This window comes from Sceloporus occidentalis, unplaced genomic scaffold (genome assembly GCF_023333645.1).
Source record: "Sceloporus occidentalis isolate IW3139 unplaced genomic scaffold, rSceOcc1.0.p SCAF_48, whole genome shotgun sequence".
In the NCBI taxonomy this organism is placed as follows: domain Eukaryota; kingdom Metazoa; phylum Chordata; class Lepidosauria; order Squamata; family Phrynosomatidae; genus Sceloporus; species Sceloporus occidentalis.
The window spans coordinates 6,533,246-6,553,096 of record NW_028317028.1 but is presented as its reverse complement, the minus strand read 5'-3'; the positions used below and the strand labels follow the sequence as shown (position 1 = coordinate 6,553,096).

The window sequence follows — 19,851 nt, the reverse complement described above, 5'->3', positions numbered from 1 at the left end:
TGAAAAGGCTCGAAGAGAGGTATGGCTCTGGCCTGGCATATTAAAACTTGTAACAAAGTTGTCCAGGCCAAGGCTCTACCTGTGAGTAATGATGATAAACCCCACTCAAGATCTTTCAGAAGGAAATCGGTGCGGAAACATCTCAAAATGAATAGTGCATTGGCTCGGGAATCCTCTGCAGCCAGCTAGATCTCCTCCGTAAGTTGGAGGAGGTAACTGAAGAGACTGGGACAACAAGAAATCAGGCTGATACCAGTACTTGGGAGCAAGTCATATCAGTTCTAGCAAGTAGTGCCTGGACAGCTTGAGCAAACGGATTCATCCAGTTATACATAGCCACAAACTGTCCAGTGGTTATGCCAAAACATAAGAAATGTTTAATGCTGTGTTGTAATATTTAGCAATTAGACAATTTATTAAAAACTATTGCAGTAGCCACCTGTAAAAAGTTATGTTTAAACTGAATTTAATAAAAATATACATGTATATTAATTTTGGCGCTTTTTTTCCGCTTTAAAGACAAAAACTTATAATTGGTCTTTGGTCTTCAGGATAGCCATACGCCTATGCCATGCATGTTTAAATTCCTTTACTGTGTTAACCTCTACTACTTCTGCTTAGAGTTCCACTCATCTACTACCCTTTCAGTATAGTAAAATTACTTATATTACATAAAAAACTATGACAAAATGTCATAATTATTTAGAGTATTTTACAGAAAAGCTAAATTATCAACCCTTTTAGATGCACTTGATCTTGTGATTAATCCTCCATTTCCCAACAAATTGAGGATTATGAAGTATGTAATTTGGAGACCTTCATCTGCCGTAATCATTATTTCTGGGTATTATGATAAACCTAACTTGTTTTATTGTAGCACAATATTAGAGTAGATGATAAAAATATATAAATTTAGTCATGACATATTACCGTTCTATTGATCCAGAAGAAAAAGCTAAAAATATTACTGCAGTCATTTCCAATTAAGATGGTGGTAGATAACCACAGTGCAAGTGTCAAAAGAATTACAATTGCAGTACAAGTGAACCTCTGTGTAAATACATTTACGTAGAAAGAAAACAAAACGAAAGCCAACCTCTAGCACATAAAAAGAAGATCTCTTGTAAGAATCTTACTAAATGTAATAAGATTCCTCAATACGTCATTATCATAACCTACAAGTATTAGGTATATTTTTTATGTAACTGAAATTAGGGAATTTGATTAATTCAGAACTAATATTCCCCATACATTATTAATCATTTTATGTAATAGCATTTTTCAAACTGGCTCTGTAGATTTATATATACCCTATTTGCTCGATTATAAGACGACCCTGATTATAAGACGACCCCCCAAATCTGAATATTAATTTAGGAAAAAAAGAAAAAGCCTGAATATAAGACAACCCTATAGGAAAAAAGTTTTACCAGTAAATGTTCATTCATGTAAACTATTTTTTTTAATAAAAGCTATGATTGAGAAAAATATTTTGGTTTTATTTCCTTCTATTTTTCAACCTGCCCCCCCAGTTATGCACATCTGCCCCCGAAATGCCTTATAACCCCTATATGCCACTGTGACCCATGATATGCCTTTTAACCCTCTAAATGCCACTGTGCCCCATGATATGCCTTTTAACCCTATATGCCACTGTGCCCCATGATATGCCTTTTGGCCCCCTATGTGCCACTCTGCCTCCAGGAATGCCTTATACCCCTATATACACTCTGGCATTAAGGGGGTTAAAAGGCATATTATGGGGCAGAGTGGCATATAGGGAGGTTTAAGGCATTTCAGGAGGCAGAGTGGCGTATAGAGAGTTAAAAAGGAATTTCTGGAGGCAGAGTGGCATTAAGGGGGTTAAAAGGCATTTCATAGAACACTCTGCGTCCAGAAATGCCTTATACCCCCCATTTAACACTCCATCCCCCTCCCTCCTCCAAACTTACCGGTGCTTCTGACTCCTGTCATGTAGCCGGGGCAGCTTGTAGATGTCTACCCGGCACCGGTGCGGGGAATTCTCTCTGACAGTCGGGGAAGGTCTGCGCGATGGACGCAGACAACCCCCACTGCTAGCCACACCTCCTTCCGGCTGCAGCTTAAATTGTCTACGTGATTCGCCGGCTACACACCGGGGACTCAGAAGCACAGGTAAGTGGGGGGGGGGGCTAGACAGGAGGATCCAGGTCCCCTGCAGCTGCGGGGGATCTGGATCTTAGTCGTCTCATAGTCAGACCTATTTGAGAGCATTTGCTCTGAAAAAAACCTTGTCTTATAATCGAGCAAATACGGTATATAACCAAGTAGAAAAAGAATGATATAAGTACTTAATTATACAAATGAACACAGGTCACAAATACCGTATTGGCCCGAATATAGGCCGCACTTTTTCCCCCCACTTTAAGTCTTTAAAGTGGGGGTGTGGCCTATATTCGGGGTCTAGCGCCGGACGCCCGGGACATGCAGTTCCGGGCGCCGGGCAGGCAGCAGGGTTAGGATACAGATCCCCTGCAGCAGACAACCGTACACATATCATTTGCATACAGGCAGCCTTGGGCTCACTCAATATTAAGCCATTTGGGGGGGTTTGTATAACATTCACCATTTAAGGATAATTATAGCATTTTGGCCATAGTGCCATGTCTCCTTATGATGTTTGATGACTAAATCAAGTTTCCACCCTCAAATTCCTACTTAATCAATTCCTCAGTGTACATTTTTTTTCTCTAAACAGGACATTCAGACTCATATGTAGAGGTGACTATTTTAACTACAAGAAACCCAGCATTTTTAGGCAACATACATAATAGGGTTTGTGTGTTTTCAGTCAATCAAAAGGCATGACCAGAGAATGCTGAGACTGAGAATGCTACACAGTGGGGCAACAAAACAAAACTCACCCTATAACATTTGGAGTAAGTGTAACCTTTCATATAAACTGAATTATTATTATTATTATGTCATAAAGAAAATATTTTTTGATGTCCACCAGAACTTTATCTACTCAAATAGACAAATATATTAACAGAAGAAAATGAATTCTTTACTATTTTGTGTTACCATTACACAATAATGCTGTGAATCTGTAAAGCTTGAACAATTTGCATTTTTATTTGCTTACATTGTAAAGCCTGACGTTGTATTTAAATCATAACATACTGAATAATTGCTTACACAGGAAAATATTTAATGAAAAGATCAGATTGATACAACACGTAGGCACTATTATATTACAAAGGATGGGAATACAATATCTAATCTTCTTAAGAGTTCTGGTGATTGAAATTGACAGTATTGGCTTCATGTCCCACTTAAGGGAATATAGAACATTATGAGAAATACCTGAACGTTTAACACAAATGTATGTATATAAAGTAATTACAGAACACGTGATGAACTGGAAAGACCAAAATAGCATTCCCCCTGCCCCATCCCTCCCAACAATGTGCAAATGAACTTCAATTAGTCTGGGGACATAACACCACAAAAGCACTGCTGCTATGCATAGCTTATTCTGTATATCCTTCCAAGTAAAGGCGGAAGATACAAGGATTCCTTGACCATGAAAGTGATTTAGCAACAAATTCATGTAATTTAATGTGCAGGCGTAATTAAACCTCTGTAATGTGTTCATGTATCAGTAAGAAAACCTTGATCCTGATCATGCATCTTCAAAGATTTAGTACATGTTTAGTCCCCACTGATGGGGAAGCAGAAGAGTAAGGTGATAAGAGGAAAGGATGAAAAATGAGGGCTTTGCTCATTTTATTTCTATTAACCCTTTTTTGTTACACATATACACAGGAGCAAGCTGAAGAATACTCAAAACATCTCCTTGTGCAAAACACATACATACAAAAATTGGGAATACATCATTTGTTTTTAAAAAAATACTTTTATGTTAAAATTTTATTTTTTTTGTTTCTACTTCCTTTTCTAAACTCACATTCCCATAAGATCCAGATCATGATGCCTGATAAAAAAAAGTATCAGTCCCTTCTCATTCTGGCTCTATAACCAGTCTTAATTCTGGACTGCTTTATGGAAATGATTATAGATAGAAAAGTAGGGGTTATCAATAACTGGGGGATAATTAGAAACATAGGTATAAAAGTAAGGGTCATACAAGACAAAATGTAATAAAGAATAGACTAGAAGGATTGTGCTCAACATGCACCATCAAGGAGCATCTTCAGAATCTACAATCTCCTCTGCTAAAGAGTTTTTGTTAACATCAGCTACCCGACACACATGAACGGCAAAAATGACATCAACACAACCAGAGTATGATGCCCCAAGGAATATGGACACAGAATAACTACAATCAAAACAATAAACATCAGTGCCAGCATTTTAGTCTACCACGCAATATCTCATATTATGTTGCTCACTGCACTGATTTTTTTTTTTACATTCTATCCTATGAGGTAAGATGATTTCTTATCATAGATTTAAAAACAATCAAATCATTGATCAGAATAAGATTAGTGTTTCATCTTTCTCAGTAAATTGAGCAGAAATGGCATGTATTGGTCTGGAGATTACGCAATTATGTTACATTACAGATCATCTGAAAAGGATAACCATAATGACACACATATAATTCATCTGGATTTGTTTATTTTTTAGTTATATAAATGATGGACAATAACAGAAAAGGATATATCAATCAAATATATGCAACACACTGTTATGTGTGTAGTGTATAGTACTTCAATAAATATTTTAGTATATAGAATATAATATTTCAAGTTAGCTGAGCAACTCAATTCAACTGTACAGAGCTGCAAAATGTGATTCTGGACCAGATTCTGCATGAAGCAAAATAATTAGAGAGACTTTTCTTTTTAGGGTATTTTAGGAGTTAGAATCTAATTTCACTATAAACGATAACGGCCCAGCCCACCACAGGCAAGCTTCTGATAATGCACCGTTAAATCAATGGGATTTCTTGTCTTCCCACTTATTAAATTATGCATTGTGCAGGGACAGCTCAGCTGTTCACGCCAGACAAACCTGCCCGTGTTGGCCCTTTATAGTGAATAGTAAAGTAAGTGAGCTGAAACCACAACTCTCATGTCTACGCACCCTTTAGTGAATAAACCCTAAAGAGTCACCCATGATCACACAGGGCTCAAAAAGAACCAAATGAATGTTTCATGCACATGCATTCTTTTTTTCAAAGGGAGAAATTGATCTCTCTTAATCTTTAGCCATTCTATCCAATATTTTATTTTTGTAAAATTGTGTAAACAATGATTTCTGCAAAAAGAAGGCTTATCTTCATACCAACTCATACCCATCCAAGCTCTTCTTATTTTGACTGATCTTGACCCACTTGATGCTGATTTTTTCTGTTCTCCATATTCTGTCTATGTCCCTACTACTGTGCCTCCTTTTAAAGTTTTGGGCCCAAGCGTGGTCAATCTATGATCTTTCCCAATAAAGACAGTAATAACCTGATGATATTGGCCAGTTGTCTGCACCATACCTACCACAATCACAAACAGCGCAGGAGCCACAAAGGCCCAGATTGCTCCCTTCTCCAGAGACAGCCAACAGCTGAAAGACAAAAGCAAACATCGCTATATCAATGTTCTGTACCTTCCGCAGTATGACGTACTCAGTATACGGAACATTCAGAATACTGTATAATTTAACAAGCAATATCTCTGTGCAGAAAACATCATTTTAACTCATCGAGGTCTCTTTGAGGGATGGTATTCTTCTATGTTAAAGGGACAGCTTTAAGAGGCAGAACATTTAAAGCTAAATAGACACATAAGGTATGTAGAAAGAGAAGGACAGCATCCCTAACAAAAACTGAACAGCTCGAGGCGCATGGAGAGTTGCCTCAAGCAGTTGTCTTTTGCAGTAAGAGAGCAGTTTAGAATTTATTTTTATATATAAATGCTTCAGGCTGCTAGATTCTGGGAAGTATCAGTAGAGAAAACTCATTTTAAAATAACGCATGTGACATACAGTTAGAAACATTATGGGAAGAAAAATAAAAAATGTACAGAAAAGTTCTCTAGACTCTGATGCTGGCATTCTTGATGTTGAAACAGATTTAAACATTGCACTTTGATAAGGGTATTTGATAAATGAACATGTGATGCCTGTCATTGTGATGTAAGTATATAAAACTGGTACAGGTTTATTCTTTGTGCAGTGATGGAGTGATGTAATCTTGAGTTCTCAGGGTAAATATTCGGAGGAAGGTGGCATTCTTGTAAGAGAAATGAGTATTCAGCGCCAGTCAAACCCTCCTCCATAGACTTGTTTTTTTCCTCTAAGTGAAATCATTTTGAGTCAAACAGAAAAAAATACATTTCAAAAATACCCATATAGGTTGTTTGCTTATTCTTCTGCAAAAGTACAGGAAGTCTTGATGTAGACGTTCTTTTAATCACTTAGCTATTTTCCTGCATCATGAAAAACGGATGATGAGGAATATAACAACCCAAGTCCAAAGTGGGGGGTCCAATCAAAGTACAGATTATGAAGTACAACCCTGTGATCAGGTGCGAACTATAAATATCAAAGTTCCTATTTGTTCCTGCATGGGGTCTAATAAATTACAATGAATGGCAATGAATTTTGTGCTCATCACAACCACCTTAAAATCACCTCAGGGTCAAATTACAGATGTTCTTGATGGATTTTTTATTTTATTTTATAGTACAATATTCCGAGAACAAGTAGTGTTTCATCTCTGTACCAAGCATGTGTTAAAGCAGCAGTAATGCCATGTTTTTGAAGCAATTTTCAATTAGAAATTCCATTTGCTTTCTTTACTTGGCAGAAAGCATGGACAAGGATTAGAGCTGCACACTCCACTACAATTTCCTCTAGAGAGAGAGATCAGGATGAAACCCTGTTGGCTGCTGTACGTGCTATTGGCATGCTAAGTAGGCTAGCGTGCCATCAGATAGAAATAGGCAGAGTGCTTCACACAAATATTGACATGACTGTTCCTTTAAAATGGTAAAATGATCTGCTATAGTGAACATTTTTGAAAATCATATTAACTGTACTCTAACAAGTGATTAAAATAAAACGTTTTAACTCATATATCATTTTAAAATTGTTCCCTTAGAAGCCGATGGTCAGGGCCCGGGTAATCTTTTGATGAGAATGAGTTGCTCATGAGCACTGGTCCAGAATTATATAAATTTGGCATACTTGTTCAATTAAGTTTTGTAGCAGCAATCGGACTCCACATGGTTTTTATACCTTATTATTCTACTCCCTTGTTGCAGTAAAGATTTTTTTTTTCAGTTTATATATTACACTATCATCGGTTTCTGTCATGTGACCTCTCCATATAAAAAGCAGCTTTGGCCATTTGAGACTTCACATAAGTGTATTCATGTGTGGTGCAGAGATTTAATTTTGTATAGTAGTACACTATTGTATTTTTTCCCTGGTTTTGCATTTTATGCACAGTGCAAGGTGTTTTTATTTCACTCTATAATTTCCAGTTGTATTTGGTTTCGGAGAGGGCTGTTTGGGGGGAAGGGGCATTTGCCCCGGGCTACTCTAATTTCAAGATGCTGGGCCACTGCTTTGTTGTTTTACTTGTAGGTCCACATATTGGAACTGGATTTCAGTCAACATTTACACTCTAACCGGAAGCTTACTGGCCCTTTTACGGCCAGTCTATGGTGTTCTTCTGTGTGTTAGACAGGTCCATATAGTTGATTGTATTGTCTCTCAAATGCATTGGGTCACTTAGTGGGAGTTCTTCCCTGGCCGAACATTGCCAGTCCTCCTGTGATTTGCTCCTCTTTAGCAAAGACACCTTCTCTGCTCTGCTAATGTCACTGATAGCAATGGACAGTAACGAATTAAATGCTATTTAGGAGGAAAATTATTTTTGATAAATAGATTACAGTCTTGCTAAACAGAAACTTTGTCTCATTGGCTAGCCCAGTACAGATTGAGGGTTAGCATTCCCATAATCATGTCACTAACATGACAAACCCAGACATTTGGATTTAATTCTTCCCACGTGTCCTTGATTAAGAGGGAACATTTTTCTTTGGAACTCAAATTCACTTTGTCCTTCATTGATTTCCCTCTTTCAGAATATTTGGGGGTATGTTCTACAAATTGCTATCAATTGTCACAAGTCACATAAAAATCTTAGCACTGCCAAAACCTACATCTACACCCCCTAAAATTGAATATGAATTGTTGGAAAATATTAGCTCAATTTGAAATTCTTCCACCTGCATTGTGACCCAGTTTATGGAATATGCCAATAATCCTTTAGCATTAGTGTCTAATGTCTGTTGAATTATTATTTGTTCTAATTTTGGATTAAGACCCAAAGTAGTAGACAACCTTATTTAATCTAAATGTATACACTTCAAATATGACCTGTTTTTAATATATCTCCTTGCTGTTTTGTGGTTTGTTCACTAAAGGTAACGTCTACATGTGTTTTTGAAGGACCCCTTAGTATGCAAAGATAATTTTAATGCCAAACGTGTGATTAATGTAAATATTAAGTGATTTAAAATATCATTGTGAAAACTCCTGTTCACAGCTCTAAAACTATAGCCCCTTTTCCTTTAGATCACAGATGCAGACGTGATGGAACACTGCAATATTATGGTATGCTCCAATTACTGATTTACACCTAAGGACAAGTTCCAACCCTGTTTTCTTTAGAGAAACCATCTTCCTGCAAAAAAAGGTCATGCAATGTAACTTTAATAGCATCAAGTGTATCAAGAGACAATTTTCTTGTTCTTATTGGTTTTGTGTAAAAATATATATATATACAGAGAGAGAGAGAGAGAGACAGAGACAGAAATACACACAAAGGGGGTTTTAAGAGGATTTAACCCCTTAATGGTTTTTCAGTGTTGCTCTTTAGCTGTAATTTTCTTCTTTCTCATTTTGTGCTCCCATACACATTATATATTGTTTTTTCAGGACAAGCAGGGCTTTCTTTACATACCATTATTTTTTTCATATCAAGTAATTTACTATAAAAAAATTATAAAATATGGTGATTTTTTTGTTAAAAAAGGACTTCTTCACACTTGTATCTAAAAAATTTTTTACTCATCTGCAAAAACGAATGAAAAAACCTGCTAAATAGATTTTACTATTTGTCCTGAGTTTAGAAATACCCAATGTCTTTATGTTTTTTGCTTTTTTCTGCAAGTTATTGGGCAATAATTACAAGTAGCCTTTTTGCTATTTCAAAACCATTTTTCCCAGTCATTCTGCCTCATGTGCTATTTCGGGTATCTTTGAAGCCGGCCAATACAATTTACCCCATCAAACCATATATTTTTGAAAACTACACACCCCGGGGTATTTCAAATGCTGGTATTTTAACCCTTTCCATGCACTAAGTCTACCATCAGCCTTTGCCAAACTTTATGGTAGTATTTTTTTCACACAAATTGTACTTCAGGAATAGATTTACAGCTCCGGGTATACGTCACCATCAAACAACACCCGAATATATGTTCAGTAACATCTCCTGAGTACAGCGATACCCCCCATGCATGAATTTGTTGGATTATTTGGGAGGTAAAAGGCCACCTTTGTGAGGTGCGCATTTTTGGGCATTTGGACATCTGGTCAGTTTGTGCCCATGTATATTTGGGACATCTTTGAAGCGGGCCAACTGGATTTACCCCAACAAATCATAATTTTTTTTTAAACTAGGCACCCCATGGGCTTTTAAAATGTAGAGATTTAAAATTTAAGATAGCACTTAAACCTTGGAGCAGATGGGCTACAGCAGCAGAAGACCACAAAGATTCGCATCATGGATGGGCAGACCACAAATCTGCAGCAACTGCGTGATGCTATCATGTCCACATGGACCAAAATCTATGTAATGTTTCCAGCACCTTGTAGAAAGTATGCCATGAAGAATTAAGGCAGTTCTGAAGGCAAAAGAGGGTCCAACCCGGTACTAGTAAGGTGTACCTAATAAAGCAGATGTCAGGAACCGGGTCCATACAGACGACTGTAAAGACCCAGAGTGCCAAAGATTATGTTCAGGAGTTGTTGCACAGTAGCTGAGATGGACAGGGCCTGGTGAAGGGCGACTACACTCACCCGAGTGGGCTTCTAGGGTTGAGCAGCCACATACCAGCACCCTGACATAGCAGCGGATTATGTCCAGAACAAAGCAGAACTAAACTTGGCTGGATGTGGAAATCCGAACAAAACTTGGATCTGACAAAACAAACAAAACTTGGGAGACATCCGGCAGACACCCTGGAGCAGGCATGAGACATAGCACTAGAATCATGTCAGGGTGCTGCAGGCTGGGAGTATGGAAGCTAAGCAGAGTATATAATGGAAACATAACAAGCAAGGAGGACAGAGCAAGGAACAGGGAGGCCGAGCAAGAAACATAACCAGACAAGACATACATGATACAGGGCACAACAAAAGACAGGGAACAAGGCAAGGAACACTTGGGAAGGAGTGAGGAGCCAGAATCATCGGACACTTCTCCTTTAAGCAAGGATAGGGCATCTTAACTGGGACATGGGGAGAGAGGAACCAAAATCCTCAGATTATTCAGGGAAGGAGGGCAGAGGTACACAAAATACAGACGCACATGGGTACACGACTAGCCTAGGACTATAAAATAACAATTGGAGATTCCATCACATCTTACGGCCATAGTATGCTAAGCCCACCACTACGCCAAAGTACTCCAATGACGGTGGGTCCTAACGCTAAAACGTGCTTACAGAGGTACTAAACAAACTAAACATGAAATCCAAACACATATCAGAGAGACATACCCGTAGACTGCAGACTGAGACAAATATAACAGGTGGGGCACACATTATAAAGGGAACAGAGCTGAAGCAAAGAGTAGAACTGGAATCCAGGAATCAGAGGTACAGAACAGAGCATACGGAAATCCAGGAATGGATCACAGCAAAACATGGGAACTGAGGCAAGGCAGGGAAAAACAGAGATATGCAGCTCCGCAGCCTGGATGGACCCCGACAGTGACCAGTTGTTAACATGAATAGGATTATTTCCTTTGCGACCTTTCTAAATTTGTCATTTGTAACTTTTTTGTTTTGATTTAACTAAATATTGCCAACTAAGGTATTTTACCCAAATATATGGGTGATAATGACTAAATATTTGGACTTTAAGTAGTAGGATATCACAACAAAAATACAAATATTATAGGACAAAAACATTTGTTAGTCTAATACCATACTGTTTCACATTGGAAGAAGTTGTACTGTACAAAAAAATGGTAATCACAGTTGATTTATGAATGACTTACTTGCTCCCTTCTCCATAACTGTCCAGGGCAGACGTTACAGACACAATGCAGATCACCAAAGATGAACCTATAATAAGATGAATAGTTACTGTAATTAATGTGATTTCACCATCAATATAAAGAATTCCATATATGTGTATTTCACTTTTTCCTACAGATCTATAAAATACATTTTGCAACTCATCAGAGCTCCACCTTCTTAGTATTATCTAATTGATTTCCTATTGCATATAGAAGCTATGCGTACATTATCAAGTAACTGTTACCAGTGAAATCGTCTAGCCATTTTGTTTGCGAGTGACTCGTTTCTATAACAAGATGTTCCTTCACTGGCAGGTTACTTGTATACCAATCAAATGAAACACAAAGCTGACTCCAGGAGACACCTGTCTCAAGAGTGAAATCATTATGGACAGCAGGCCGAAGTTTGTTATAAATTGTTAAAATACACACAAACACATTATTGTTTAGCAGAATGAGATGTTTTGTCAACACTGATTTAACCTATATCCCCCACTGGCAAGACGGATTCACATACAGTTGCTGTTCCACCTACTCTACTGCTTTTGTGTCTAAATGCAGCATTAGGAGCATCACTTCTAGTACTGAATACCAAAGCCCATTTTGTAAGCAATTCTTTAATAATGTAAATATTTTTCTCATTCACAATTTTTGCTCTGAATCTTTAATAAGCAGGCACCCATCAGTTGTTGCCATAGAAACTGAAAAAAACCATATTAATGGTTTCTGTGCTGTTTTCGTGTGATCGAACCTGCAGAGGAAGGAATAAAATCACAGATCTGCTAAAGTTTATTTGCTAAACATACTAGAGAGTGCAATTAAGGTTTAGGCCCCTGGGAATTAGCATAGCTTAATATACAGGACACATGTATGAGTGTGAGTGAGTGTGCAGTGATTGGTGGGTGCATGGGGAGGGGCAGGCATTTAGAGGGGATATAGAGGTGAACTTTGGGTGACCTGGGTCATTGGCACTCCACCGCAGGCTCCAAAAAGATGGAGACTGAGCCGGCTGGAGGACGCACGTGGATCTCTTGAGATCCGCCCAGCCGGACTGCGAGGCAGGCCTCGTTCGCTAAACCCACTCAGGTGCATGAACACAGAAGAGAAGAGCCTGCATTACATGTAACAGGGTAACAGGGTCTGGGAAGTCAGGACGGAGGATGGCCCAGCTAGGGGGGAGAGCAGCAGGAGAGTGACTCAGGGGGCGGTGAAGGGTATGGCATTTCCCCCCGGGGCTGGGCCCACTTACCTTCTGGGGGGCAGGGGAGTAACACACGTGGTTAGGTCACCCTTATGGGTGGCTTACAATCGGCAACCTCATCACATACCCCTGGCGCCCCCCCTAATTACACAGGAGGGATAGATTTTTCACCCCTTTTGCCGCCACAGGCACATACTTCTGCCCGGGAAGATGCAGGAGTGGACATGGAGCTCTGAATACCTCAGGAAAGGTGTCGGTGCCGCAGGGGCCCTGCCGGACGCTAAAAAGTGAGTATGCCTACAATTCTATGTTTTCTGGGGACTACAAGATACTCTGCGAGGATCTTGTGCTCGTGGAGAATTCTTTACTCTTTAAGATCAGGTGGTCAAAAAAGTTTTTTGAAAATAGGGAAAAGAAAAAATGTCGGTGAGAACCTACTCTCACCTCCTACATAGTGGGCACACAAAGCAGGGTGGTTTTATTTAGCCCGGAGCACAATCCCCACTTCTTCATATTTGTGTTGTTCCACTTAGGTATAAAAAAACATTCATTGTACTTGAATTGCTTATTCAGAGGATGACACAGAAGCATAATGCTGTTGACAAACTGGGAAAAATGTGTTGGATCGTGCCGTACGTTGTAGTCAATAGATTATTTTTAAAGAAAAAATGCTGCTTCTTCGAGCTTTCTTTAAAGTTGTTATGCATACACAGCAGGCAGCTGTCCCTCATTCACGACAAACACAATGCTCTTGTGCGGTGAGTGCGTAAAAGATTATATTTACTATTCAACCTTACTGTTCAAGTGCCCCCTCGAGTCTCCTTTATTGGTGGAAAGCAAAGCCAGCTGAAAATAGCTTTAAAATAAACATGAAGCATCATCAGATAAACTGCTGCTCTGAAAATTAGCAACTGAAATCTGTTACATGCTGTGTACGGTGGTCAAAAGCTGGCATACTGCAATGTATATAGTAGCGGTGGGATTTCATTTATAACCCTTGTTTATGTTTTCCAAACTTAACACTTTTCATTCAAAAAAATGCATTGAACAAGATAATCTCTGCCTAATTGAAAATGCAGATAATCTCTTTCTAAATACAGTTAAAATATCTCTAATGCTACGTCAAATGTTAAATCCAAAATTAATCCAATGATTTTAAAATGCGCTTAGTTATTCTAAAGTACCTTGCAGAGTTATTGAATCTGGCCTGCTGTATTATTGTGTTACGTTAGGCTGTATCTTAGTTCATTGTGTGTGTAGTAGTGGTAATTGCTATGGAGAGGGAACTGCAGTTTAAAATGTGGACCTCCTATTAGCCATTTAAATGTACACATTTGTAATAGAGTATTTTCTTGTTTCATTTTATCAGAAGAAGCTTCAACTTCTGGACAAACCATAATTTCATACTATTTCTGTAGACTATGAAGCAGGCCCAGACTGGCAACCTGAGACACCGGCCACTGGACCAGTGGCAGATCAGGCTACATAGTGACAGATGCTGCTGCTCCTGGGGCAGATTGGGTCCTACAATGTGCAGCCGCTGGCTAGATAAGTGCTTCCATGCACTGTGAAAGTATAAAAACATAACGTGCACCTGTGTCTATCCAACTGGTGACTGCACTACGTCACTTGTCGGCCACTGGTCTTAAAGTGCCAGGGCCATGTAGTCATCCCAAGTCCCTGCTCTGAAGGGAGGGGCATTAGAAGCAGAAACTGGTCAGACATCCCCTTAATATAGCAAACTGTATCGGAAGATATAGGTAATCTGGAAAGAGTGAAAGGAAGGGCAAGTATAATGATGCACGGTTTACAGGATAAAATTATGAGGAAATGCTAGTAGGCATTCAACATATACAGCTTAGAGGAAATTCAAGAGGCTCATATAATAAAAACATGTTACATACATAAAGAAGTTATAATACGAGAATATATTTCAAAGAAATACATGCCAGCAAAGAGCAGAAAAGACCAACAGGAAATGTTTTATTATCTTTGGCGATTTCATAATATTAAATATATATATTATATACTATACCAGTATACATATGTTAGCAGTACTCTTTTGACTCTTAGAACCATCCTGACCATTCATACATTTGAAGTACACACTGAAAAAAGTTGCATTTTCAACAGATTTCTGGAAGGAGCTGTTTTACAAGGGACTGTTGCCAGGGAGACACTTGTGAAAAGAGCAACGATACAGACTTTTTATGAGCCGTACACGTGTCTCTGTTGATGTGAAACCGGAGTCTTTTGCTCTGGAGATTATTTATTCTATACAGTGTATCTTTTTTTTAATGTCACATCTGACAACTACACATGTTTTATAAATCTGAAAATGGGCTACGCTAGTCAAATATTCTGCATAGCCGACACTCAGGTGTCTATGTTGTTCTTTGCTGAAAATGTTCTTCCAGTACTAGTGATAAAGGGTGCTGCTTGGCACAGATGCATGAGGAACACATAAGAAAAACAAAGCAAATAGAATACAATTAGGTGTGTAGGTGGCAGAAAACAAGAGTTGATGATATATAGTTCTCAGGCATTTGTCCTGATTTAATGATTTTGGACAATAACTAGAATTAATTACTGATCCTTTTTTTCTGTGGGTTCCCCAGACCGGATGATAGCAGTCTTGCCCTTGCCACAGGTACACCCAGGGCCATCAAGTATTACAAAAATCTCTTCCACTCCCCAGGGTTGCAGACCTCTTCCTAAGTTCTTTGTGTCTGAAGAGTAGTATCCGTTGTGATCTAGTAGTGATGAATTCAGATATGTGTGGGATTTCCCTGGTGCTATTCCCTCATGCAATGAAGGGGCCTGTTGAAGGAGACTGTAGGTATATGATGATATAGATATATATATATATATATATATATATATACATATAATAGTTTGCTCTCATGCTAGATCTCCATGTGAAATGTTTTATATTTCCTTGTGACTCCCAAGCAGAATTGGGAAAAGGGGAAGCATTTCAACGAGTTAATCACTGTCCTTATTGTAACCTCCTGGTTTACCATGGCCTCACATCAGCATAATATCAATTGTTGGTGGTCCAGCAAAACATTGATTGGAATACACAATTTAGAGGAATAACTATATGTACATAAAGTGAACTGACTTAATATCATGTTCTTTTCTACTTGCATCCTTTTATTGTTCATGAGAAAAGTTACAGATATGAATGTTCAGAGAAAGGGGACTTTTCATTTTAGCCATGTTTCAAACCCCTATTCATAAAAGAAAGTACACTTCTTAAAGCAACCGTTCCACCTGCCTACTCTGTTGAATGGTTGAATGTTTATTCGTTTTGTAACTAAATGTACAATTAGAAACATCATTCTTTGTACTGTTGAACGGCCAAACCCTTCTTAAAAAAACTATTCTTGAATCACGAGTTTTCCTCATTCAAAATTTTTGCAACTTCCAATAAGATATCATCATAGAAACTGAAAAGGCATCTTACCATACAAGAGAATGCAATTAATGATTTGTCTTTGTGGAACAGCATCTTTAAGGAAACAACACCCTGTTTGATTACTTATTGAGTAGTAATTAGAAGAAAGTTTGACGAACTGGAGAGTGTACCCAACCACATTTGAATATGGGTCTTCTGCTCATACTGATAAGCAGAACATTGGTTTATTTATTGTAAATAACATATTTATGAAAAAAAAGTAGAAGTGTACTACTTGGACATTCAGAGGAAAATAAGAAGGAGCTCTCAGTGTAAAAGTGACGCACAGCAAGAAAGGGAAAGTTTTACAATGAAAACAAAAACACAAAAAAAGCTTCCCAAAAAGGAAGTTTGCAGCGACTGAGTTATAAAAGTTATTCTCTATTATTTATTACAAGTCGTCTTATATTTCTTTTTGCATGGGTAGTGAGAGGTTAAAATGCATTCGCTGTACAGAAGATTGTTTCATGGCTTAACCAATATATCAGTGCCAGGGTGATTTATGGGACTCATAACTGCCCACAGGACCTCTATGAAAGACATAAAAAAAGCAATGCTATTTATCTCTAAACAAATAGAGGTGTCTATAAAAACTATGAAATTTTAATATTCTGTCTATAAAAACTTGGCTCGGTGTTCTCTTTGCAAAGTCTGCTTCATTAAAGCTGCGGTATTTCAGATGGTCTTGGGTTGGAGACCATTAAAAGAACCCTTTCACTGCTAGAGATGCCTGGCACGTATTGTGTACTATGGAGCTAACTCACAGTGGCATCTTAAACAGGGCTTCAACCTTTAAATTTCTCAATAGAGGAGTATGTAACTGAGCTACACAAAAGTTCTAAATTATGCGTTGTGATTCCACAGGAAAACCATGAGAAAAATACTCGATGAGAACATACATGCAACATTTTTATGCAACATATTTAAGGTGGTTATTTCAATGTTTTGTTGACTATAATAATAAGGGTACATTATGCTAGTAAAGGCATGCGTAATATCTGCTTGCCTTCAGTTTTTTGGGTTTTTTTCTGAGGCATTTAATGAACCTGAAAACCCTCTTTATTAGATTTAGAAGGTGCTATTCCATCTACCTGGCTGAATGTAAAACTTTTATAACTAAGTCTTTAATTGGCTATGTCATAGTTATTACTGTTGAATGTCCACTCCTTTACAATTTTGCCTCCTTCATATATTTTGCTAAGAACACAATTAATTGTCATGTCCCACAGAAGCAGACACTGATAGATTGTTGATATAGTACATATAGTGGCCATACTAAGTTACAGTGTATGAGCGCAGAATGCAAGCACGTTTATGCAGCTGGTGGCCAACATGTATTATTCATCGACCACTGGCCTTAAAGTACCAATGTCAGGTTTTTTTTTATCCCCAGTCAGCTCTGATTAGAGAGAGGAGTTAATGTTTTGTCGAAGTGGAATAGCAATTTTAAATGCGGCCCTGATAATAAAACCTACGTAGTACTAGCATGGGTTATTAATACCATCACCCTCTGTTGCTCTGATGGATCACTAATGCCTTTTATCCTTTGTATTGCTGACTGAAGACTGACTTGTCAGGCACATGAACACATTTAATACAAGTTAAGAACTTGCAATGCATCAGTCACGATTCCCTAAGCTCGCTAGAACGTGCTCCTGAAGAATGCAACATGTCTTTAGTGTAATATGCTTTTCAGCTGTACGTTATTTACAGGATCTTGTTCTCCCCAACTTTTTGTCCCAAAGAAATATTGGAAATTTCTCTGACGCACGACAGAATAACAAACAAACCTCTAGTATCTGTTATAGGAATAGCAAACACTAACATGTTTGGCTTCCACTGTTAGACGGGGATCTGAGAGTAAGCATCTAAGTATATTAAAAGTAGAACCCTTTTTTTTACTGCACTTTACTTTTTACATTGGGTTATTTGTTCATTGTTTTATTGCACATGGTTAAGGTTAGGTTAGAGTAATTCGTTAAATAATATCCCAGTATATACCTGATAAAGCTGATCATAGGACCTGACTCCTGATAATACAGTCCAAAAAAAACCCCACAACCAATATTCACAAAGTGCATGAATGAATCTACAAGAGACTGTCAAAGCATTATGTAATATTATACTGTAATCAAGTGCCCAAAAAGTAATTCCGCCGAGAGAATAAGGCTTATTAGTTGCCCTCTTTGCCATTTAGAATCGTGATGTCAAAGACCATTTAGAGAATTGTAACCCCTTCAAGAAGTGAAAGAATTATAACAAATAATGTCCCCAAAGAGCTTCAATTGCATGTGTGAATTGTGCAATTTTCATTTCCTATAACCGCACAGCAGCAGGAAATATCAACGGCCTCGTGACCATCTTTACAGAATAACACTGTCTAGGTGATATACTGAAATAAAGGTTAGCACTGAGATTAAAGCATGAGGACAGGAAAATGAAAGGTCAGCCAGGAATATCTAAATTGGATAGCGGTAGAAATGCACAGAAATTAGAGGCATTACCAAAATGGCTTGTAGTATTACAGTGACTTTAAAGTATTCCAATTATGACTATACACACGCAGTGTTATTTCTCAATCACATTTGCTAGAGCTTTCAAAAGTGGGTAATACAAAATTTGCAAACCATTTGTAGAATTATGCTCAATTATATATACATGCCCATATTCTTCTTCCTGTGTACCACTTTTCTAACTCATTTTTTTTCTTACAAAAAGCATTTTACATAATTTTTTGGTTTTAAATGATGAAACTCAATTTCCTCTATGACTGTATTAGAATGAATATGAACTTGCGATAAGAGTATTTATTTTAAATATGTCCTCTATGCATGGCATTGATCATGAAAGCATTGTTTGAGGGCTACAAATAGTTAATATATGCAAAAATGTCCCGGTAAAGGTGTTGTATGTTACCATATATATATACATACATACACACACACATGGACTCCTACCTGGTGAACTGGATGAAGAATGATTAAGGTTGAAAGTTATGCTAGATTAAAGTAATAAAGCAGAGAGACTCGAGAGATGGTATGACCATTTAATGAGATGGCTATTACAGTCAAGATTTGAGATAATGATTGTTAGTTTGAGATTTGATTAGATTTTTCTGAGTGAGAACATTACACAGAAATTATATTAGTTTAATGGATCAATATAGTCACCTATACAGAGTATTTAAAAGTAAATATGAAATGAGACCAATAATAAACCTAGCTAGAATTGTGGAATTGTTTAAAGTGAGGGAAGGGACGGCGGTAACTAAGCAGGAGATGGGTTCTGGTCTTTAGAAAACTGAGAATGGGTTGCTTTTGTCAAAGATTTGCATCAAACATTAGATGTTTGGTAATAGCTGGCATAATCGTATGTCACACCAGCATTAGGACCTCATCAGAAAAGTGCAAAGATCAGTTCTGGATTAGAAAGAAGGAGCCTTCCCACAGCTTCTATGTGCTGGATTGATTGAACGAAGCACAACTACTGCCCAATTCTAAATCATTGCATGTTTTAACACCCTCTCATCAGGACAGTATGAGTTGTCTCTTGGCAAGGATTGTGGCAGCTCAGGCTTATGGTTTTGAGTTTTGGACAGTGTCCTTGGTAGAGGCAGTCTTAACACTTGTTAATGGACATGATGGCATGGTGTTGCCCCTGCATGGAATCTAAACAGTGTAAACATTCATTGGAGGAAATAATTGCGTAGTAGTGTTTAACTCAAAATATACACTTTCAATTTTCACTGTGCTGGCAAGGGCCTCTTATTTTATGTATTAAATCATGTATTAAGCGCTGTGGTTATTGCATCCATGTGCAGTTATGTAAATGAATGCATCAAATTAGTTTTGTGGGCAGTATGGCCATGAG

At 37.9% G+C, this 19,851-nt stretch overlaps 1 protein-coding gene across 1 annotated transcript in view; it reads right to left on the bottom strand.

Moving 5' to 3' along the window:
- Positions 1-19,851, bottom strand: part of LOC149289166 (adhesion G protein-coupled receptor D1-like) — a 175,417-nt gene that overhangs the window by 28,264 nt on the left and 127,302 nt on the right. The window contains exons 21-22 of the mRNA XM_089491043.1: positions 11,300-11,366; positions 5,499-5,565 (exon numbers count right to left, since the gene is read on the bottom strand). Of these exons, the coding sequence (XP_089347169.1) occupies positions 5,499-5,565; positions 11,300-11,366 (134 nt within the window). The remainder of the gene's footprint in view (positions 1-5,498; positions 5,566-11,299; positions 11,367-19,851) is intronic.